Source organism: Hypomesus nipponensis, chromosome 22 (assembly GCF_054491055.1).
Source record: "Hypomesus nipponensis isolate SF chromosome 22, ASM5449105v1, whole genome shotgun sequence".
Classification (NCBI taxonomy): Eukaryota; Metazoa; Chordata; class Actinopteri; order Osmeriformes; family Osmeridae; genus Hypomesus; species Hypomesus nipponensis.
In genome coordinates, this window is record NC_140382.1 from 5,881,676 (window position 1) to 5,905,211 (window position 23,536).

Genomic DNA, 23,536 nt, shown 5'->3' on the forward strand with positions numbered 1-23,536 from the left:
AGCTTCTAATAGAGAGGAGGACGTGGGAACTGGTGGGAGAGAGTATGAGAGAGTGTATGAAGCTGCAGTGGGCGATGTTTTCCCTCCAGAGGTCAGGGCTCTGTGCCAGGCCAGGGGGTTGCATGTGTTCTGTCCCTGCTTGCCCTGTGGCCCACTGGTTCTACACTCACACACACACACACACACATGCATACATCCGTCTGTACACAGAAAACATATGTTAATCATAACATATACGCCACACACACATTTACACACACACACACGCGCGCAGGCTGTAGAGGCCCTGTCCCAGCCTGCCCCACGGCCCACAGGCTCCAGACACCCTCTGCTGAGGGACCTGGTTTCGGTTGACATGTCTGAGCGAGAGTCGGTGGCAGGAAAGCGTGTGAACGAGAGAGGGCAACACGTGCAGCACGCTGTTTCAAACGATGTGGAGGCGGTTTCACTCTACACACCCTTGTCCCTGTGTCTGCGTTGGTTCTTCTGACCTGAGGCCTAAATCTTTCAACCTGTAACCAAATGTAATGCATGTGGTGATGTGTCTCAGTGGGCTGGTTTGCTTGAGACTTTGACAGGATGATTTAACAGTCATACCCACGCTACCATCTAAACAGGTCTGTGCATTTGTTTTCACAGAATTCACAACTTGACCTACTTCACAGACACACACACAGTCAGTAAAGAGTATGTTTTGGCTGCTCGCACCTGAAAGGGATTAATTGATTCATTATTTTAATGGGACCAATGAATAGACATCCACAAATCCCTCCCTGAGAGCTCACTATGTGAACTGGGCAGAGACTGTGGAGAGTCTAGAAGACTTGTAAGACTTCTACACTCTGGCTGTGGGATGTGGCTTCCCTACTTTATCTGACCATTTGTCGCCCTCTGTTGATACATTTTTATAACTGCAGTTGGGTTGTGGTGGATCTGGTTCTGAATCCAAAATTTGAACATCAACGTTAATAAATGTATTGACATTAAGTGAATTGTTCCTAAATGTCCTCACTATAACCATACCATACTTATTACAATTCTTAAAAAATAACTATAACTGCACTGTATTTTCTCCTCCAATTGGGATTTCCAACATCACGAGTTGTGTTCATCCTTCAGAAGAACACAAAGAGGAGGGATAGAAACAATACATCCATATTCTCAATTCACCTTTTAGAAACATCTCTTATTTTTTTTATTTTTTTGCAATCCTAATTTCATATCCAAGACACAAGAGGGCATCATTCGATCAAATCAATTTCCGGTTGATTATTAGGTGGATAAATACCGTTGTACATGATAAAAATTCCCATTACATGAATTGCAGATTACATTTGACTAAAATTAAAAATGTAATTGCTATCGTCCATTTAACACCCACCTGCTGTAAATCAATCAAAATTGACCTGTAGTGACGCAACAGTTGTTTGGGATTGTGACGTCCCATGTACACGTAGCCTAGTAGGATGTGTTCATTGAAGATGGCGGCGATGTGTCAGCCTCACTGTTCTGAACATTTGTAAGACTCTCATTTTTCATTTTTCAGTATTTCGAAGTCTATAATGTCTTGTATAGTAAAGATTATTTCGTATTCCCAATATATTATTTTGCTATTTTGTTACAGTGAGCATTTGAAACATTAGCTAAACTGTACTGTAGGCTATTCGGTTAGCTTCCTAGCTAACCTGCCACGACTGGCTTGCTAACTGGTCAGTCATGTAAAAAGAATATGTCCGAAGTGAAGGTCCGATAGCGGATTGTGTGTCAGTCAGTCTTGAAGAGTATTGCTAGTATCTAGCAAATGCGGACATATAGTTACCTTGTAGGAAATTCTTCGAACAGTGAATTTTGTTAACCTGATGTATTGGTTCGGTGCATGCACTGCCACTGTCTCAAAATGTACAAAGCTGTCATCCAGCAAATGTCTAACCTACTAGCTAGCTGTCAAGAGTGGGGCTGTAGAAAGCGTAATGGTTGCCCAGTGTGGTTAATGCGGTGTTAGTTAGATAATGATTACAGATGTGCTTGTCAGCAAACTGGTCAACAATGCTGCGGTGTCATACAATGGATGGACGACGGCGACTTTGCTAGCCAGTATTTATTAAACAGCTGTGGTTAGATAGCTGACTAGGTAGCTAGCAAACCGGCTACCGTTAGCTGGATTGCTAACTTAATTACAATTCTGCTGGACGATTACACTTAGCATACAATAGACCCAGCAGATGAGGATGTGAGAAATATTGAAACACGGCACTGTTAATTTCATACTGTATTCATACTTCATATGAACGCTAGCTACATAGCCAAAACTAAGTTGAAGTTGGTGGGCATTTAGCCGCCCGTAATCAAATATATTTCTATGTAACGGCAGGGCTTGACTCTGAACGAGGGGGTTAGCTCTCGCCCTGTTTCAAGGCTAGATTTCATTAAGCTATATACGCCTTGAATTGACTGTCAATGACTCAAACGTTTGCTGTTTGAAGGCACATAAGGAAGACTTTTTCGTATTCGATTCCTGTTGATATTCCTTCAGGAAAAGGGTCTAAGCTCCAAAGTTCGAATGCAAGATTAGAATTATGTTTATCACTCTTGGCATTTGCGTTGACTGACAGGTTTGACCGTCAGACCCAACTGAAATCAACTGTTGTTTTACGTTTTGAGTCTTCCAATAGAGAGGCTAGCTAAATATTTATCACCTGCTTCTGTAAAGACCATCTTAAGTCAATTGGGTGAGTAAGCGTTTGCAAAGATTTTGCTGAACAAATCCCTAAGCTACTCTGGAATTTGTATGTTTTCTGCAAACTATTAGAATATGGTTGTGGCTGCATTTTCTGAAGAAATTATGTGGCAATGAAACCTACAGTGTATTTTGACTAGAAGGATCATGTTTTGGGGATCTGGTGTTAATTGTCAGGTGTCATATTGGGAAGCTTGCAGAGTTGTATAACTTCACACTCATTGGGACCCTAACACATTAGATTTTTATGGTCAATAGTGATACATTAATGAGGAATTGTTCAAAATTTGCTTCAAGGACGTCATCACGATTGGTTGCTGACTTTCATGATCATGCTTTTGTCCATACTTCTCTGATATGGCCCTTAATGCATACGTTGACATTGCCACGCTGCCCGGATGGGCTCGGAATTTGATCACAGAGATGTAAATAAAGGTGTGCTTCTCTATCCGCATACTGTAAGCAACACAGTGACTCGCCCGTTTTCTTTCTTCTACCTACAGCCTCGCCTGAATACAAACCTTTCAGTGACGTCCCTACAGAGTGGCTTGGTCCCGGGACCTTTCATACTTACAGCCATGCAACCCCCACCTCGGACAGGCCTCCCTGGGGCCTCTGGCCCCCCTCCCCCAGGGGCCGGCCCCAACGCCTTTAGGAGAAACCGGCCCCACAAGCATACAGCAGGAGCCGCAGCGGCAGCCGCCATGATGGGCCCCCCACCCGCTGCTCAGCCAATGACAGACCCCTTTGCTTTCGGCAGACAAGCCCCTCCACCAATGGCTGTGGGAGGCCACCCCGTGCCTCCCAATAGCAATCACCCGCCTATGCAAGCTCCTCCCCCCGAGATGTTCTCCCAGGCTGGTGCAGGGCCAGGGATGCCATCTCAACCTCTGGATGGGGGGGCCCAGGCCCTGCCTCCGCCCTCATCCACCCCAGGTGTTAGTCTCTTCACTCCCCACAGTACAATGTCCCCTGTCCCTTTCCCAGGACAGCTCCCATACCATCCACCTCCCGGGCCGGAGCAGGGCTATTTCAATTCTAGGGATCCAACACCTTCTGTGACCCCCGGACCTCCTCCCTTAGCCCCGGCCCCCCTGCCTGGCCAGGCACCCTACATCCAGGGCTACCAAGGCAACCCTTCCCCTCAACCAATGCCCTTCCAGCCTGTGCCTCCCTCCTCAAACCAATGGGCTGCTGACCAGGTAAACCGCCCCCCCTCCGTTCAGAACTATTTCCAGCCCACTAGTGACCCTCCACCTCAGCCGTTCAGTAACCCTCCCCAGACTCAGATGCCCCCACACACACACTCGCCCCACCACGCTCCTCCTACACCCCCCCACCCCCAGTCCTACCCCCAAGCCCAGCCTCCTCCGCAGCACCCAGACAGGCCCTCCAGCTCCCAGTGGCCTGACCCAGCCGCGCCTGCTAACCCTCTCCAGCAACACAACTCCCATTTTCAGGCTCAGAGCTACTTCAGCCAGAACTCCGGCCCGCAGGACTTCTGGTTCAACCAGACCCCTCCGGAGTCAGCCTATCACCAGATGGGTGCTGGAGCTGGGCCTGGTTCTGGTCTTGGCTTAACCAGACCCGACTCATCCGGATCCCACCATGGAGCCGCCAGCCCGGCCCTCTACACCCAGGACTCTGGCACCATCTCCATGTTCTTCAAAGGCAATGACGTGGAGAATGAGGAGACCCTGGCTGGAGAAGGACAGGCTGTGAACGGCATTCAGGGTCATCCCGGAGGTCAGCAACAGCACCCACCCCCTCACCCTGCTCCAGGTCCGGAGGTCCCTCTGGGCTACCGTGGACCTCCCCCGCATGCTGACCCCTCAGTGCCCTACATGGACGGCAACTACGCGGCACCGATGAATCCCCAAACCCACCAGCCCACGGAGCCCCAGTTTGACCACGTGGAGAACTTGGAATGTGTCCCCAACCAGGAGGTCCTGCCCAGTGAGCCCCTGGGCATCCCAGCCTCCCAGGTAGGAGACCGCCCTAACCTGGAGACCCCCGACTCTGTAGCCCGGCCCATGAGGTCCGCCAGTGTGTCTTCCAGCTACAGTAACGTCAGCCACGGGAGTGGAACCGGCCCTGGTCCGCGCCGACACCAAGGGGTGGTGGGCACCTTTATCCAACAGGAAAGCCCTCGGCCCTCTGACGATGCCCTTTCGTCTGCAGCCGCTGGCGGGTACTTTGAGCAGATCGATACCTCGCCCGCTGGAGACTTGGCTGGGTCTCACCACCAAAGCCCCCAGGAGAGGATGTATCACAGCCAGACTCCCACCCCCAGCCCACCCAAGCCCACAGGCATCTTCCAGGCCAGTGCTAACAGCTCCTTTGAGCCTGTGAGGTCCCACAGCGTTGGGGTGCGGCCCGCTGAGGTAGACCGGGCGAGGATGGTGGCGGAGAGGGGGACTGATGCAGTACCTGGCAATCTGGAACAGCCACCCGACAACCTGGAGAATGTTTACGGAGCTGGAGCAGTGCTTGGTCCTGGCCCTGGCCCTGGCCCTGGTGCTGGACCAGGGGCTGGGCTTCCCCTTCTCACCCACCCCCTGGGTCTCCCCCACTCGCGGCCCTCGTCCCGGGCCCACGTGGCCCAGCGGCCCTGTGAGAGCCCAGCCACCACTCTCTGGGCCCAGCACGACCCCGCCAGCCTGGGGGCCAACATCCTCCTCGCCCCTGCTGCTCCACCAGTGCTCGCCCCACTCAGGGAGCCCAGCTCTGAGGTCATTCAACCCCCGGAGGATGGCCCCCTGGACCTTCAGCCGCCACAGCGCGCCTCTGAGAACATGGAGAATCCCCCCAAGGTGAGTGAGGGGCTGCCACCGGAGCCCCCGGCCCACATGGGCTACGCCTCCCTCCTGGTGGCAGACTCCCTCCACCAGCCCATTCTGATCGCCCCGCCGGCATCCAATTACAGTGTCATTGCACCTCAAGCAACCAATCTGAGCAGCCCCAGGGAGACCACGCCTCCTGCGAGACCGCCCTCGCAGCCACCCATGGCCAATCCCGTGCCACTTGGTCCCCTTCCCTTGACGTCCAATCTTAACCCGCTTTTTGCTCTTCCACCAATGAGCTTCAGTTCTGCCCCTACAGGACAAAACCCCCTCAATCTGGCTAAAGACAGCAGGGACGGGGTTAAACAAGAGAACACCCCCCAATTGCCTCAATACCGCCCCCCTCTCTCCAGGGGCCAATCAGTGAGTGGGGACAGCCACGCTTCTCTTCCTGTTAATTCACATGCTCCTCCTTCTGCCACAACCGTTGCCGCCTCCACCAATCATAATCAACCGTCAAATTTTGAGCTACTTGATTTCTCTATGCACCAATCGCAGATCCCGAACCAAGCCACAGGCCCGCCTCTCACCTCCCAAGGCCCGCCGTTGGCCAGTAACGCCCCAGGGTTTTACCTGCAGGTGACCAAAGATGCCCAGCAGGGGGTGCGAAGTGAGCGGAGTGCCCCTCTAGCACTTGCCCCCGAACCTGTTCCCTCCCCAGCGGCCCCAAGCGTCCAGCAGCCGGTCCAGGAGCCACCTAAGGTCCCTGAACCCCAGCCAGGTCCCCAGGGCCAGGGAGAAGCCGCTTTAGCCCTGACCCCTGGAGCTCCACCCCCCCTTCAGAGGCAGCACCCACCCCCAGCACAGGGGCCTCCTGTGGGGAGCGTACCTCCAACCACTGCTGCTTACCCGCCTGGACCTCCGGGACAGGTGCCTCCAGTCATCCCCCAGCAACAACCAGGGCCTCCACAGCCAGGCACCCAGCCAGCCCCCACCGATCCCCCTCGACCGCCATCCTCCCTGGGGAGCCAGCAGGGCTATGGCCCCCTGCCTCCAGTCCCTGGGCAGGTGTATGGAGGGTACTATGGGGGGACCTATCCAGAGTATCCAGACGGTAGAGCCCCCTATCCCCCAGGGCAGTACCCACCCCCACCTGTGGACCCCAGAGCACAGCAGTATTACCCGGTATGTATTGGAGACCTCACCCAATCACACTGTTATCGTTTCTGCGATTCTTTGTAAAGTTTATGGGGCTGTGTTTGCAGCGGCATCTACTGACACAACCACGTAGCATCGGTCAATAGGATGCAATTGAAACTCAGACTTTTTTTGTCTGTCAGGACGACCCTTACAGGCGAGCGGACCCTCGCTACCCCAGGTATGAGGGACCCAACCCAGCCTACCGAGACCCAGGGTACCCGTACCGTGAGCCCCAGGTGGAGCGGCCCAGCTCCAGGACCAGCCAGTACTCAGACAGACCCTCCTCCCGGTCAGTGGAGCGCTGATCTAGCACCACCTGATCATCTGCTACAACAACACCAATGTTAATTGGTGTTCCATTTTGCAATTATTCAATATGTTGATGCTTGCAAATGAATCCCTCTGCTCCATTCCGTTTATGTTTTGATACTTGGCTTTCCACAGGCAAGGTTACCCTGAGGACTATCAGAGAACAAACCGAAGTGCCTACGATGATTACTATGCAGAGTACTACAAGAAACAGTACGAGTATGGAGGTGAAGGAAACACCACCACGATGACATTGTAACAAGAGTCCCACTGTTGCGTCGCAGCATTGTAGCGAACGTGCTAACTTGGACCATCTGGCGTTTGCGCGTGTTTGTGTGTCGTCTCAGATCGCAGCAGGTGGGAGGGCTACAACGCCGCTGGAGCGTACGACCCCCGTTACCATGGTTACTACGACCAGTCGTACTGGTACAACTACGACCCAGAGGCCTACAGGGCCAGAGACCCCTACTACCAACAGACTCAGCCGCCGCTGCAGCCGCAGCCTCCGCTGCAGCCGCCGCAACAACTGCAGCCGCAGCCGCCGCAGCCGTCGTACCCTGCCAGGTAAACACACACTCACTCACTCTCTCTCTCTCTCTCTCTCTCTCTCTCTCTCTCTCTCTCTCTCTCTCTCTCTCTCTCTTCCTCGCTATTTTTCTCCAGTTTTCTTTCGCTCTTTTTCCCCTCCATCCTCTGTTTCTCCCTCTCGTTTGCACTGCTCTCTTGCTCTGTACCCTCGCCATAACCACTGGGGTGCGTTGGTCCTGCAGGAGAGAGGGCTATGACGACCCGTGGCGCTACTACCCCGGTTACGACTCCAGCTTTGACGACGACTACCGCCGCCAGCGGGACCCCTACGGCGAGGAGTTTGACCGGCGCAGTTTGCACAGCGAGCAGTCGGCCCACAGCATCCACAGCTCTCACAGCCACCACAGCCGACGCAGCAGCTTCAGCTCCCGATCCCAACAGGTCTGTCTGTCTGTGTCTGTGTCTGTGTGTTTGGCTTGTGCCCTATGGGATCATTGGGCCCATCGCTTTCCAACCCATCCTGTCCTATTCCTGGGTTCGTCTTGAATGTAGAGATTGCGTGTCTGAGCCTGTGTGTGTGTAACCCCTCCCCCGGGTCTCCCTGCCTCCAGAGCCAGGTGTACCGTAGCCAGCCAGACCTGGTGGCTGCAGCCTACGACGCCACCTCCACCACCCTCGCTGCGGACTACTCCTACGCCCAGTACCCGGACCAGGCCGACGCCACACAGAATTACGGACAGTACCCCTACGCGGGCGACTACGCCGCGGACGGCACCTGGACCGCCGCAGAGCAGCGTAAGGACACGACGCCACGCAGCCGGGGAGGAAACGGGGGCTTCTTAGGGGTGTTGATGTTGTTGTGCTGACGAGAGGAAATGCAGGGATCGCGGTTCATCTCTGGTTTTTCTCCATTTCCCCCCCCCGTCCTCTTTCCGTGTCACTCTCTCCCCTCTCTTTTCTTCCCCCCCCCCCCTCTTCATCCCCCCTCTCCCAACTCGTTCTCTCTCTCCTTTCCCCCCTTCAGCTCCCCCTCGCCCCGTGACTCCGGAGAAGTACTCCGTACCCCATCGCTGCGCCCGCTTCGGCCCCGGGGGTCAGCTGATCCAGGTCCTGCCCAACCTCCCCTCCGCCGGCCAACCAGCGCTGGTGGAGATCCACAACATGGAGGTGACCATGACAGCCCTCTTCTGATTGGCTTGAGCGTAGACACCGAACGGCGCACCCAGCTGTTTGACGAGAACCGATCGCCTAAAACGAGTTGTGTGGTTGAGTTGGCCAACGTTGGCTGTGGTGATTGAGATCGATTGCCCATCGCGAGTGTGTCTGCGAATGTGATAACAAGGTGTGAAGTTTGGGCTGCGTGCTTCAACGTAGGGATGTAAAGTGTGAAGAGATCGAGAGCAGGCGAGAGAGAGAGGCCAAGAGAGAGAAAGAGGATGTCGAGGTAGAAAGAGTGGACACTTATTTTCAGTTCATTATTCATGTCCTAATGGGTTCTTAACTGATCTTGATCATCCATTGACATCTGAAGCCCATAATATGCTGTCTGGATCTGACCCTGGATCTGACCCTGGATCTGACCCTGGATCTGACCCTGGATCTGACCCTGGATCTGACCCTGGATCTGACCCTGGATCTGACCCTGGATCTGACCCTGGATCTGACCCTGGATCTGACCCTGGATCTGACCCTGGATCTGACCCTTCTCTCTCTCCTCTGTCCTCAGACCATGCTGCAGGACACCCCAGACCAGGCTGAGCTGCGCACCTTCCCTGGTCCTCTGGTCAGGTATGACCTTTAACCCGTCACCCTCTTTAGTGCCAAATTCAACGCCAGTCCTGCGTCACAAGACCGTTAACGCTAATCTGTCCCATTTGGTTACCATGACGTCAAGTGGCTGACTCAATCCCATATAATCCCCCTCAATTTAATCTGACATAAATATTCAAAATGACAATCTTTTGGATAATGGTGCTGATATTTTGTTGCAATTGAGATTCATCTCACATCCTGAACACATCGAATAAATAGTTGATTCATCCTCCCCTCCAGGGAGGAGACCCACAAGGTGGACGTCATCAAGTTCGCCCACAACAAGGCGATGGAGTGTTCCCGTAGCAACGACCTGGTGGACAAGGACTCGGCCTGCCTGCTGTGGGACTTCATAGTGCTGCTCTGTCGGCAGAACGGGGTGTGTGTTTGTTGCAGGAGTTTCGTAATATATTGGAGTAGGGGGGGTGGGGGCGGTCAGAGATGGTGTTTAGGATTGTGTGTGTTGCCTCAACGCGCGTGTGTGTGTGTGTCCCGTGTCTCGTACCTCAGACCGTGGTGGGAACAGACATCGCTGACCTGCTGCTGAAGGAGCACCGCTCCGTCTGGTTGCCGGGGAAGTCTCCCAACGAGGCCAACCTGATCGACTTCAACAACGAGCCGCTGGCGCGCGCCGAGGAGGAGCCGGGGGCGGGGCCTCTGTCGCTGCTGTCGGACACCTTCATGACCGTCCCGGAGAACGTTGGCAAGGAGACGGAGCGCTTCAGGGAGCTGCTGCTGTTCGGACGCAAGAAGGCAAGACCATGGGCTTCTGTGTCGTAGCTGCTGGGATGAATGCTGTTGGTCAGAGGGAGAGACGTTTGATTAGTGTGTGTGTGTGTTCCCTCTTGGTATGATTCTTGTATGGCTGTGAGTGTATGATTTGTGTGTGTGTGTGTGTTAACCCTCGCTATGCTGGTCCTGCAGGATGCCCTGGAGGCAGCTATGAAGGTGGGCCTGTGGGGCCACGCCCTGCTGTTAGCCAGTAAGATGGACAGCAGGACCCACGCCCGCGTCATGACCAGGTAAGGGAGTGGGACGGCCCCGACAGGGCTACTGTGGACTCCTAGCTATGGATCAGCTTGTAAGATAATAATATCATAATGCTGTAGTTATCAAGCAGACCCTTTCATCCAAAGCAGCTTACAGGTGTGGATTTGAACCTGCCATCTCTGGATCTGCAGTCAAATGCTTAACCTCTGAGCTATACCTTTCCCAACTAAAAGATGTAATGCCTATACTTGTCATATTAACTTAAATGAGTCCCTAAATTGAAGGAACTGGGGTTCTGGCTGAAAGCGTTTGTATGAAGCTGAATGTGCTCATGTGTGATTGTGTTGGAAGTGTGTGCGGTGTGCTGGAAGTGTAAGAGAGGTTTCTGGGTAGAGGTAACACTTTGTGGCTCCTAGGTTTGCCAACAGCCTGCCGATCAACGACCCTCTCCAGACCGTCTACCAGCTCATGTCTGGGAGGATGCCCGCCTCTGCCACGGTGAGCACAGCTGTGTGTGTGTGTGTGTTTGTATTTCCATGTCCAGCAAAGTGCCCTTTTCCCTCATCTCTTATTTAAGACAATGATCATTTAGCATCAATTTTATGGATTATTTTAAAGCACTAAAGCCGTCTCTCTCTCTGTCTCTGTATCTGTCTCTCGCTGTCTCTCTGTCTCTGTCCCTCTCTCTCTCTCTCTCTCTCTCTGTGTCTCTCTCTCTCTCTCTCTCTCTCTCTGTGTCTCTCTCTCTCTCTCTCTCTCTCTCTCTCTCTGTGTCTCTCTCTCTCTCTCTCTCTCTCTCTGTCTCTCTGTCTCTGTCCCTCTCTCTCTCTCTCTGTCTCTCTGTCTCTGTCCCTCTCTCTCTCTCTGTGTCTCTCTCTCTGTGTCTCTCGCCTGCGTACTCTTTCTCTCCACCAGTGTTGTGGGGATGAGAAGTGGGGCGACTGGCGCCCTCATCTGGCCATGGTGCTGTCTAACCTCACGCACACCCTGGACCTGGACACGCGCACCATCACCACCATGGGAGACACTCTGGGTAAAACACACACGCACACTATAACAAGAACAGGGTTCAGTTTTATCATCACTATATTAATAAGAATGCATTTTCTATGGTGTGTGTGTTTGCGCTCTAGCCTCCAAGGGTCTGTTTGATGCGGCTCACTTCTGCTACCTGATGGCCCAGGTGGGGCTAGGCGTGTTCACCAAGAAGAGCACCAAGATGGTGCTGGTCGGATCCAACCACAGGTCAGTCACACTATATATTTTCAAGAGACCCACCCCTCAGGCAGGCAGGTTCCAGAATCAGGAACACAACACGTCAAGGATTCTTGACATGTGACGGTTGCTTCTCTCCCCCAGCCTGTCCTTCTACCAGTTTGCCACCAACGAGGCCATCCAGAGGACGGAGTCCTACGAGTACGCCCAGTCTCTGGGCTCCCAGCCCGTCTCTCTGCCCAACTTCCAGGTCCGACTCCAAAACCAAGTGCACCCTTTTGGGGGATTTGAAATGCACCCTTGAGGAGAATACAGAGGATTGTTTTTTGGTTTGGTGGTTCATTGTTTCCTCTCTCCTCCTCTTACTCCCTTCCCTCCATCCTCTCTCCTCCTCCATCCTCTCCTCCTCCTCCCTTCCCTCCATCCTCTCTCCTCCTCCTCCAACCTCTCTGTTCCTCCATCCTCTGTCCTCCTCCTCCATCCTCTGTCCTCCATCCTCTGTCCTCCTCCTCCATCCTCTGTCCTCCATCCTCCCTCCTCCTCCTCCATCCTCTGTCCTCCTCCTCTCTCCTCCTCCTCCATCCTCTGTCCTCCATCCTCTGTCCTCCATCCTCCCTCCTCCTCCTCCATCCTCTCTCCTCCTCCTCCATCCTCTGTCCTCCATCCTCCATCCTCTGTCCTCCATCCTCCCTCCTCCTCCTCCATCCTCTCTCCTCCTCCTCCATCCTCTGTCCTCCATCCTCCCTCCTCCTCCTCCTCTCCAGGTGTTCAAGCTGGTGTATGCGTGTCGGCTGGCGGAGGCTGGGCTGTGTGCCCAGGCCTTCCACTACTGTGAGGTCATCTCCCGGAGCGTGCTCATGCAGCCCTCCTACCACTCCCCAGTGTTCATCAGCCAGCTCATACAGGTGCTGCACACACACACTCACACACACACACACACACACACACACTCACACACTCATGTACACACACACTCATGGACACAAGTCCGTACTTTGTACCTTTTAATTACCAAAAAGTTACCAAGTCAGTCAAGCCAATTACCAAAGTTCAAGAAATCAAAGTATTTATTCCAGATCGGCAAGGTCCAAATGTCTGGTCCACATTGAGTATCTCAAAGGTTTGGACAATGAACACAGAATGATGAGCAGGTTATATAGTATCACATTTAGGGAGTTTTTACTCTTCCCCTAGAAACCAAGTCAGGGGTAGCATGATTTCAGCCAGCATAGCAGAAATCATTTTATTCAACCGGTGGTCAGTAGGAGCATAACTGTTCACTTCTCCTTTCCCATTTCACTGTACAGAGTTGCATGGCATAAAGCAGTCTGGGATATCTTGACCTTACATCAGTGAGCTGGTATACCCAGACAGTCTTTAGCCCCATTTGATCAAGGACCAACATGTGACTCTACGGGTGTAAACAAACTTTGGGATCAATCAGATGATGCAAGTGATACATATAAATGATACAAGCTACATCATTCATAGACACAATGATAGGAAGGCATACTAAATGTTTGTCCTCTACAGTAAGTCTAGTGACACAAGGATAAGGTGGTTTGTCTGAGCACAGTGAAAGCAAGCTTGCGGTTTCCTTTTGTTCCATGAGCTGCAGGCTGCAATTCTGCTTTTTAGACAAGGACATGTACAAGTCATGACCACATGAACTGTTGTAACAGGATGTGTAAGAGTGATATAGTAATCATTTGTTATCTATAATCACTGTTAATTGATCAGTGGTTCATGACAGACCTCTTCAACATGCAGACACACACATACACAGGATCATATGCACAGGTATGCAGTTTAACACATTATTGCCTACAGACACACACACACTGTGTCGCTAACAGCAACAAACAGTTGTACACAAATGCACATGCAGTACTGACTCATGTCTGAGAAACACTCATTTAGCTACTTCCTTCCCCTCTGTGTCTTCATTCTGAGGGCAGCCGAGACCCTGTCTGACTGACAGACCCTGTCTGACTGACAGACCCTGTCTGACTGACAGACCCTGTCTGATTGACAGACCCTGTCTGACTGACAGACCCTGTCTGACTGACAGACCCTGTCTGACTGACAGACCCTGTCTGATTGACAGACCCTGTCTGACTGACAGACCCTGTCTGACTGACAGACCCTGTCTGATTGACAGACCCTGTCTGACTGACAGACCCTGTCTGACTGACAGACCCTGTCTGATTGACAGACCCTGTCTGACTGACAGACCCTGTCTGATTGACAGACCCTGTCTGACTGACAGACCCTGTCTGACTGACAGACCCTGTCTGACTGACAGACCCTGTCTGACTGACAGACCCTGTCTGACTGGGAGAAAGGATGCAGGGTCTGATCCATGTCTCTGGTGTTGATTGCAGATGTCTGAGAGGCTGCGGTTCTTCGACCCCCAGCTGAAGGAGAGACCAGAGCAGGAGCTCTTCAACGAGCCAGACTGGCTCATTCATCTCCGACAGCTGGATGGACAGATCAGGGTAAGGAGAGGGACACACACACACACACACACACACACACAGAGAGTGAGAGAGAGAGAACCCTGGTGTGACTGTTTCATTCTGTTCCCAGACGGGGGTGATAGCCTACAACGCAGACAGGGCCACTCCTCAGCCGTATGACTGCAGCACCCCCAGCTCTGAGTTGGACCAGGCCAGCCCTTCAGAGGCGTATGCCCCACCCCTAGAGATGGATGGCCCCACCCCAAACAACCCTCTGATGTCATCGCTGCTACCCGGGCCGCCTGCCCAAGGTGTGCAGCTGATGCCTCCAGGTGTGCGCCCACACAGGGGAGAGAGAGAGAGACACGCAAACATGTTTCCATGTCAAACACTTCAGTACAATAACAACTCCACACCCATCTCACCCGGCTCTGTGTTGTCTTCCAGCTCCCCCTAACATCCTCCAGGATGGCATGATCTCCCAGCCTCAGTCCTCCGGCGAGGGGATCCAGCTGTACCCGGCTGCCCCCTCCCTCCCTGGCCCATCGGGTCCCATCCCCATCCCGGGCTACCCTCCACAAGCTCACGGCTTTGCAGCCCCCTACCAGCACCAACCGTCCCCCCAGCAGCACCTGCCCCCCCAGCAGCACCTGCCCCCCCAGCAGCACCCGCCCCCCCAGCAGCACCCGCCCCCCCAGCAGCACCTGCCCCCCCAGCAGCACCCGCCCCCCGACCAATCAGAGATGTACCCCGGGCAGCAGATGGGACCCCCCCAGATGGGTCAGCCCCCGCCCACCCAGATGCAGCAGGCCCCTCCCCCCCCTCCGCAGCAGCAGCAGCCTCAGATCCCCCCCCAGCACATGCCCCCTCCTCACATGTACCCTGGAGAGCCGTCCATGCCCCTCCCCCAGGACCTGCAGCAGCCCTGCCCCGTGCCGGCCTCCCCCGTCAGGAACAACTTCACCCCTCAGATGGACTTCTACGACCAGATGGCTCACATGGTCAGTGGATGACTCGGTGTGCCCTCTCTCGGTCTCTACTCTGTGTTTGTGTGTTTGCTCTAACGCTGTGTGTGTGTGTGTGTGTGTGTGTGTGTTCAGGGGAGGAGGTCCAGGGCGACTTCACAGTCCTCAATGCACATGGTAGGTCCCACCTGTCAGCCTGGTCCCTATGGACCTCTCTCTGTCTCTGCCCCACCCGTCCTCTAACGTACCCGCACCTCTCCTGGCCCCCCCCCCCCCCAGGGCCCCCCAGGGCGGCGTTCTCGCACCGTCTCCGAGTCCTCCACTCACTCGGGGGGCCGAGAGAGGAGCAACTCGGCCGTCAAGCAGTCGTCCCCCCCCCCTCCCTCCATCCCGGAGCAGCCCCGCAAGGTGGAACCCAAGAAGCCCAAGAAGGACTCGCCCAAAAAGGTGTGCGCGCGCACGTACAGACGCCCTCCTCCGTACACAGACAGACTCGCTTCCGAGAGGCTCTCTTCAATGAGGTTTAATCTCTCCTCTGTCTTTGTCTCTGTCTCTCCATCCTTCTCTCTGTCCCACCTCCTTCGTTCTTCCATCCTTCCCTTGTTTTCTTGCTCTCTATTTCTCCATCTCTCTCTCTGTCTGTGTCCCTCCCTCCCTCTGGCAGGGAGGAGGTGGTGGTGGAGGTGGTGGCTGGCTCAACTGGCTCTATAGGAAAGGGAAGAATGAGGCCCACCTGCCGGATGACAAGAACAAGTCTGTGAGTCCTGAACCATCCCACACCTCTGCTGACCCAGGATCAGGGTCCTCCTGTACTGCTGTCACTGTCTGAGGTCACCGCTCTGCTTCTGTGGCTCAGTCCCTGACTCGGCGTGTGTGTGTGGTGTGTGTGTGTGTTCTCTCAGATCGTTTGGGACGAGGACAAGCAGAAGTGGGTGAACATGGAGGAACCTGAGGAGGAGGTGGGTTTCATACGGCACACGTGTGTTTGAGGAGGTGGGCGGAGCCGACTGTGACACCAATCAAACTTGGTGGCAGTCGTTTGGAGAGTAACTCATCACCTTTGTCTGTCTGTGACACTGGGTATATATCACTTTGCTTCCTCCTCCTTGTCCACCTCCAGAGCAAGCCCCCACCTCCCCCCCCTTCTGGCTTCCCCAAGATGGCGCCCATGGCCGGGCCTCCTGGGGGACCCGGGGCCCCCCCCGGTGGAGGTCCACCTGTCAACATGTTCTCCAGGAGAGCAGGTGACACACACACACACACACACACCAGAAGTGAGGACTTTTGATGATGTTTTATCATGAGAAAATTCCAAATGATTCCTCCCTCCCTCCCTTGTTCAGGCACTAAGAGCCGCTACGTGGACGTGATGAACCCAGGAGGCAGATCCGGCCCCAAGCCCGGAGGCTCCATTCCTGCCCCGGCCGACCTCTTTGCCCCCCTGGCGCCCATGCCCATGCCAGCCAACCTGTTTGTGCCTGGAGCAGGTAGGCACGCCTTGTAGCTGTGGGTGTGAGCGTGTAAACAGAGCCGGCCTGCACCAGCCGATGGACAGATCGGCTGTTATGACCTCATGCTCTCTCCCTAATGCCCTCTCTCTCTCTCTCTCTCACTCTCACTCTGTCTCACTCTTTGTACATGACTCTCTCTCTCACTCTTTGTCCATGTCTCTCTCTCTCTCAGCTTCAGAGGAGCAGCAGCCGATGGAGGGCAGTGTCCCAGAGATGGGGGCGAGTCAGGAGCAGGGAGCTCCCAACCCCAGTGCTGTCCCTCAGGTAGCACACACACACACACACACTATCTTTTATCTTATATCAAATCAAATCATAGTTATCCATTCTTTTAGTTGAGGGAATACCAGCCCATGACGTCTGGCGACAGTAGCTCAATTGTCAGAACTGATGATGTTGGATTGGTTTTGTTCACCTCCAGATGTTCAACCCCACGCTGTTGCCCCCGGGTCCAGAGGGGCCGCCCATGCTTGAAGGAACACGGTCAGGGGAGGTAGGACGACCTTTAACCTCTCAGTATGGACCCCTGTAGTTGGCTGCTCCACCATTCACCCTCATGCTCTCATTCCAACATGATGCTCCACTGCTAACAGCCATCAGTGAGAATAAGAGTGTGTGTGTGTGTGTGAGTGAGTATGCATGTCAGATTTGTGCCTCATAACCACTCAAACTCCTCAGGATCACATCCCACTGGCTGTCAGCCTCATAGGGTCTCAATCCCACGCTAAAATGACACACATGCTGCTGTTTGATCCTCTCTAATGTGGGTGGTTTCATCTGAGTTAAGTGTGGTGGCGGAGGGTATAATCTGCCTCATGGGATGATTAATCTGGGTGTTTGGTTGTGTGTGTCCCGTCCTGTCTCTCTCCTCTCCGCTGTCCTCAGCTCTCACGCTCTAGCTCAATGAGTTCTTTATCACGAGAAGTGAGTCAGCATTTAAACCAGGTACCTCTAGCTTGGGCGTCCAACACGCCCGCCCCCCCCCCCCCTCCACCACACCTGCCGCACCCCAGCTCACTCTCTACCCCCCCCCCCCAGCTCACTCTCTACCCACCCAGCTCACTCTCTACCCCCGCAGCTCACTCTCTACCCCCCCCCAGCTCACTCTCTACCCCCCCCCCCCCCAGCTCACTCTCTACCCCCCCCCCAGCTCACTCTCTACCCCCCCCCCCCCCCAGCTCACTCTCTACCCCCCAGCTCACTCTCTACCACCCCCCCGCTCACTCTCTACCCCCCCCCCCCCCAGCTCACTCTCTACCCCCCAGCTCACTCTCTACCCCCCCCAGCTCACTCTCTACCCCCCAGCTCACTCTCTACCCCCCCAGCTCACTCTCTACCCCCCAGCTCACTCTCTACCCCCCCCAGCTCACTCTCTACCCCCCCAGCTCACTCTCTACCCCCCACCCCCCAGCTCACTCTCTACCCCCCCCCCCCCAGCTCACTCTCTACCCCCCCCCAGCTCACTCTCTACCCCCCCAGCTCATCTCATGGCTCGCCTCACCACCTGACACCCCACACACACACAAACCACACATACGCACACACACCAAAATGCCTGCATCTCCCTCTCCTCTCTGCCATGCCAATCTGTCTGTCTCCAGCACAACAGCTCTCACAGTTGTTTTTTTTGTTTTTTAAACCAACCCAGCCCTCTGATTTGAGCACAGTCATCCTCTTATAGGAGCAGAGTAAGGCCTGTTGCAGGTGGGATGTGAAGGCATGGTCCCGCTCTGCAGGGGGCACTTTCTCCAGTAAGAGATGCCACCATTTACTAGAATTGATATCATTGGCTGCGTTCGTCCTTTGATCCAAAATGAAAGTGGGAGCCATGCTGGAGACAGGCACCCCCCCTACCTGGACTGTTCCCATGGCAACATATTAACCCTCCATGCTATGCATGCTTATTAACACCAGGGGGGGGGTGTCGCTATGTTGCCTCTTCTGTTCCCCGTCAGCCCCCAATCCTGGGTGTCTAGCAGGATGATGTCATCATGTGCATTGTGACATCACATCAGAATGGTGGTTGAAGAGGCTCCACCTCTTCTCTGTATGATGATGTGGAGAGGCATATCTGGGTCTTAAACTCTGACACACACAGCTCACAGCCCACAGAGAGGGGGAAGTTCATTACACCACAGTTGCCATTGTAACTCGATTGTTATTGCTCCATTCAGGCACCCCCTGCCCAAGGAGCTCCTCCCTCTGGAGGCGTGACCTTCTATAACCCCGCCCAGTTTGCACAGGTAAGAGTTTGATGGTCATTTCTGAATGAGGACCTTCACCCTGCAACAATTTAACATTGTTTAAAAAAAAAATATTATGAATTCACGCAAAGTAAAACCCGGCTACATAGCCGATGCATCATCTATGACTCCTTTACAAATTCATGTTTTTTATAATGTAAGACATATATCAAAGACACCACAATTGTAATAGTAATCTGACATTTCATTGGTGCGTCCCCTACTGCTCGTCATTCATTCATTGTTTTCTCCTCTCTCACCTCCCCCCCATCCTCCAGGCCAGCGCGCCGTCGGGCGCAGGGAGGCAGAGGTTGGGTCGTCTGGGAGGTCAGAGAGAGTACCCAACACTGAAGTAGTCATCCCATCCCAACCGACACAGCAGCTCGGGAACAGACTCAACAGGTTGTCGCGGCAACCCCAGGAACGGCCAACGCACACTGCCCTCACTGAAGGAAGGACCTCCTCGCCCCTCGTCCAGCCCCACGGCAACCTGCGTGACGGCCCTCATCCAACCACTCGTTCATCTCGTCTCTCAGCCTCTAGTTTTCGTCGGGTGTTGAGACATTTTTTTCCTCGATTGATTTATTTTGCAGGCAACCTTAGTTCATGAAGGGCTTCTTTTTCCTCCCGTATCCAGACTAACTTGTGTCACACACAAGACAGGCTTACCCATGGACGCCTTCATCGTGAAAACCCTCGTGGACGTGACGACGGGGTGCTCCGTGCTCGACAGAGGTGGCGGTCGTACAGAGATGGTACGATGAGCTCTGACACAGGCCCCGCCCCCTAACAGAGGCCCCCCCCCCTAACACACCTCCCATCTCTAAACACTGGAGCTGACAGACCTCACCTGTTGGTTTGGTTTCATCATCCCCACAGTGTGCTTCAGGTCCATCTGGTGATCTGAGCATTTGGGAAGAGGAAGAGAATACGGGCACATCTTCATAGTGTGTGTGTGTGTGTGTAGAATGTGTGTGGCTACTTGGTGGTTCTCGAGAGACTGGAGGTGGCTTGTGTTGTGTGTGTGTGTGTGTGTGTGTGCTGTGTGTGTGTGCTGGGTTCTCTTCTCCTCAGTCCCCTCATCATAACAGTAGTGCTCCAGAGGGCTGGCCTGGAGCAGTTATGCACCCAGACACCAGGGGGCACTGACAGGCCTCAGCCCTTCCAAGAACGGTAGACCATTTGGCGTGAATGTTATTTTTTTTTTATATTTATTTAATGTTTCCTGCCCATGTGTCAGCACCATGCCAGTCAAGCCTCTAAGCCAGGCTCTGTGTCTCCCCCATCTTTTACTTTCCCCATTCAGAGCGTCAGGAACTTAGGAGTGACCTTTGCGACCGCAGGATTCAGGACTGAGGCAACCATTTTTAAATGTGATTCACAATAAATCTATCCAAATATTTGTATATCTGATTGATTGTATTTATAAGCTGTAGTCAATTTAACGTGTGTGGAGAGCAACTAATTTTCTTCCCGATTTAGCTTTGAAGTACAGATTAGACTCATGATAGATAATATACCTGAATTCACTTTCTGATCATTTGTACTGACGGCTTCTGCATTTGGAAATTGCCAGTTATGAGATGTGAAATGAAAACTAATAGAACTGAAACTGCCATCTCACTTTAATTTTCAATGGCTGACTGTTTTTTGTTTTGTTTTTTTTCTTCATTATTTTGTGTTACTTAGAATCCCTGCTCCTCATCGGTTATGTTTCTGTTTAGAGACCACCAGAGTGATTTCCAAAGGTCCCCTAATGTTTGGAGAAAAATAGTGATTTATCCTCTTGTGTTTAGAATGCACCCTTGTAAAATTATTGACAAAAAAAAACATGGTAATAAAGATATTTTTGCGCTCTTTAGCACTTTGAAAGAAACACTGTGTGTCTTGGTTGTGTCATTATCTGTTTTAGGAAGCAACATAATGGAACTGATTACACTTACACAGTTGGCAATACATTGTTCGTGTTAATATAGAATATGTATAGCATTTATTTTACATCATTGCCTGATAATGATCTCAGTTTAAACTAAATAATACGACTCTCAAATGTTAAGTATGAATGCTAACATGGAAACAAGTATGTTGCTGCCTGGACACGGTCCTCTTCTCCGTGTCCATTTCAAACGCTGTAATGATTTATTCCACATTGCACGGTATGCTTCGGTCAAGCCTCATTTCACAAGTTCACAGTTCCACTTTCATGGCTCGGGAAATTGACACGTGATATTCCGTCCCCCAGAATTTAACTCAGACGTGGGTCACAACACAAACAGAACGATGGTCCTTATAGGTAACTAGCATCCCTCTAGTTCTCACGCATCAGTGCATGTGTGGGGAAAAGGAAAGTACATGCTGTGTTCACTGAACACAGTATCTTCCAGTTCACAACCAGAATAGCCAGGACAAGTGACATTCATTTGCTGTTTGGAACATCATGCTATTTGCTCCATGTGTTTGCCTGTCAGGAAGATACAAACAGGGGGTTATATATCACGGACACTCATCTATTGTAGACAGATAGTTCTGATGTTGCAATTTAGAGTTACCAGTGCAGCTTGTGCCTTCTGAACAGCTGCTTCCAGCATGGGCTGATTGCTGATCATCTCCCGGAGGGTCTCAGGGTCCACCTCCAGAAGCATGCCTGAACAAGCACAGGACAGCCAGGAGGAGAATGCTAAGTACATACAAAAGGATTCACTAGAGTTGAAACCAGAACCATTTAAAAACCATGCAACAGAAACAATATATACATATGTATATATCTATACTTAATACATCCTCTGACACTGGAACTGATGTTACCGTCACTGAAGACATCTCCTGCCAGTTATCATGGTTCACACACGCAGCATGAACACTAGCCCATCGTAAGTAGGAAAGCTACGCGAGTACCAGTGATGTCATTAGCGTGTGCCGCATCAATCTTCTCCACCAGGGAGAACAGCTTCTCTCCCAGCCTGTCGATGTCATCAGCATCCGACGAGTCACTCACGTCCATCCCTTCTCCCTTCTGCCTGAAACAGTGCATGAACAAAATCACCACTTGACCTATATAATAACTTCTATGTATAATAACTGGCTTCCTGGAACACTAATATGGAAAATGAGTCAATATAAAACGGTGACCGGCAAAGAAACTATGTGATGCAATGGAATCTCTCTAAGGTACTGTAGAATGAAGCGTCTCCTGGCGATAATGCATGACGATGTTGAACCCCTGATGTTAGCATATGATAATGTTGATGCATCATTTTCTGAGTGATGTGCTGCATTAAAGGTGCTGATTGAGAAATCACCCTGATAGTCTCCAGGAGTTAACATATAATAACACCAAGGTGCTAGCCTGTAATAAAGGAGGAGGATGATGTCACTCACTCCTGCAGAGTCTTCATGGCCCGGTTGACCTGCTCCTCCAGGAGGGAGGGCTCCTCCAGGAGGGCCAACACGGCCTCCTTGTGTTGCTCCAGCAACATCCCTGCACACGGGGGCACACGAGATATCCTGTTCTCCATCGTGATATCCATCCACACAGTAATAAATGCCATATGTCAAATCAGGATATCTGATAACAGTTTACGCTACATCACTCTACATCATGACATCTGTGTATGGTAATTGTCTTTCTGTACACACAGTTGTATGCAATGGTTGGCCAATTGTCAGAAATCATTAGTTGGACTGATTCTCCGGGGGATTTATTGAGGCATTGCACTCGCATTGCATTGATAGTTTACCAGTGATTTTTTGTGTTTGGCCAGTGTTGTAAATATCCACTAGCTCAAATAGCTGTTCTCCCAGCGAGTCCGAGGATGCAGACACCTCGTCATCATCTTTAGACGCCTCGTTCCTGCTTGAAACAGACAGAGAGAAACAATGATAGAAGAAGTGAAAGAAGAACCAAGATCCCGTCCCAGATCGAATGCATATATTATTGTTCCATTTCATTTAACACGGTTCAACAGCACATTCTGTGAGTGAGACAGTATGAAAACAATCGGTTGTTAATCACATGACCGCTGTGACACTGGATGGGGTCTCTGACCTGGTTCCCTGGGGAAGCTGCAATGCTCTCAATGCTTTCTCAAGAGCTTCTGTCAGCATAGCCTCATCCTGTAGCATCTGGCTCAGCACGGGACCAGGAAGCTCTAGCAACATGCCTGCAACCGAACAACACAACCTAAAGCTGTCTGTCTGTGTGGTTTCTGTGTGGTTTCCTTTGGGGGTTACTGACTGGTTACATTCACATCATAAGACCACTTAAGTGGCAGAGGTAGATGGTGACTGCAAATGCATAGTTTTAGTTTTGGTGTATCGTCCATTCTTTTGGCTGTGTGACATCCAGAGTGATTTCCTCTTCAGTCACCTTCTCACCTGTGAGCTTCCCCGCCATCTCTGCGTGTCTGTGGTAAATCAGATCATACAGCTGTTCACCAAGGACTTCAAGATCATCCCCTTCGTCCATGGTCGGCTCTTCTACCGCAGCATCCTCTCCAGACAAGTGCAAGTAATGATGTGTACAGCGCGGAAAGGCACCCAAACATTTAGAGCTTGTTTAATTTCTTACAGCAATACAGCTCTATGGGAGTGGTCGCACAAGTTCTTTTGATATCAGTTTCTATATATTTTTTATTTTTATTAATGGTATATTACCTTAGATAGAACAGCAGGTTACAGACATGTAAACAGAAGGACGCAGGATGATTACGACAAGCAATGACGAGCTACTGCTACAGAGCGTAATATGGTTGTATTCTTCCGAAGTGAAGCTGATAAGTAGTGCA

The 23,536-nt window shown here is 52.3% G+C and overlaps 2 protein-coding genes across 3 annotated transcripts; one reads left to right on the plus strand and one right to left on the minus strand.

Moving 5' to 3' along the window:
* The first annotated feature begins 1,461 nt into the window (after positions 1-1,461).
* sec16a (SEC16 homolog A, endoplasmic reticulum export factor) lies at positions 1,462-20,628 on the plus strand. Its single transcript, XM_084687655.1, has 31 exons — positions 1,462-1,519; positions 3,241-6,705; positions 6,861-7,009; positions 7,165-7,256; positions 7,377-7,593; positions 7,800-7,998; positions 8,169-8,352; positions 8,582-8,724; positions 9,284-9,345; positions 9,610-9,748; positions 9,880-10,122; positions 10,294-10,391; positions 10,776-10,857; positions 11,275-11,392; positions 11,493-11,604; positions 11,719-11,824; positions 12,339-12,479; positions 13,959-14,072; positions 14,164-14,365; positions 14,481-15,034; positions 15,134-15,175; positions 15,278-15,445; positions 15,663-15,755; positions 15,901-15,957; positions 16,119-16,242; positions 16,342-16,485; positions 16,682-16,773; positions 16,931-17,002; positions 17,395-17,454; positions 18,684-18,752; positions 19,031-20,628. Exons 2-31 carry the CDS (start codon positions 3,316-3,318, stop codon positions 19,106-19,108), a joined length of 7,344 nt encoding a protein of 2,447 aa, XP_084543781.1. The 5' UTR covers positions 1,462-1,519; positions 3,241-3,315; the 3' UTR covers positions 19,109-20,628.
* Positions 20,629-20,699: 71 nt separating this feature from the next.
* On the minus strand, positions 20,700-23,463 carry LOC146236111 (uncharacterized). Of its 2 annotated transcripts, XM_084687669.1 has the most exons (8): positions 23,406-23,463; positions 23,127-23,241; positions 22,798-22,912; positions 22,490-22,602; positions 22,131-22,230; positions 21,648-21,769; positions 21,302-21,396; positions 20,700-21,213 (listed from the first exon to the last, which is right to left on the minus strand). In XM_084687669.1, the coding sequence occupies exons 2-8, from the start codon at positions 23,215-23,217 to the stop codon at positions 21,193-21,195; spliced, it is 657 nt and encodes a 218-aa protein (XP_084543795.1). In that variant the 5' UTR covers positions 23,218-23,241; positions 23,406-23,463; the 3' UTR covers positions 20,700-21,192. The 2 variants fall into 2 exon arrangements, 1 of the variants encoding a protein (XP_084543795.1); XR_014741010.1 differs by lacking the exon at positions 20,700-21,213 and having other exon boundaries at positions 21,558-21,769; positions 23,127-23,462.
* Between the last annotated feature and the right edge of the window lie 73 nt (positions 23,464-23,536).

Excerpts from the sequence above, each read along its gene's own strand:
- sec16a (XM_084687655.1), top strand. The coding sequence starts at position 3,316 with ATGCAACCCCCACCTCGGACAGGCCTCCCTGGGGCCTCTGGCCCCCCT. Across the intron at positions 7,257-7,376 it reads GAAACAGTACGAGTATGGAG|ATCGCAGCAGGTGGGAGGGC; the intron begins GTGAAGGAAACA and ends GTGTCGTCTCAG. Across the intron at positions 9,346-9,609 it reads TTCCCTGGTCCTCTGGTCAG|GGAGGAGACCCACAAGGTGG; the intron begins GTATGACCTTTA and ends CCTCCCCTCCAG.
- LOC146236111 (XM_084687669.1), bottom strand. The coding sequence starts at position 23,217 with ATGGACGAAGGGGATGATCTTGAAGTCCTTGGTGAACAGCTGTATGAT. Across the intron at positions 22,231-22,489 it reads CCAAACACAAAAAATCACTG|GGATGTTGCTGGAGCAACAC; the intron begins GTAAACTATCAA and ends CCCCGTGTGCAG. Across the intron at positions 21,214-21,301 it reads AGAAGGCACAAGCTGCACTG|GCAAACACATGGAGCAAATA; the intron begins GTAACTCTAAAT and ends TCTTCCTGACAG.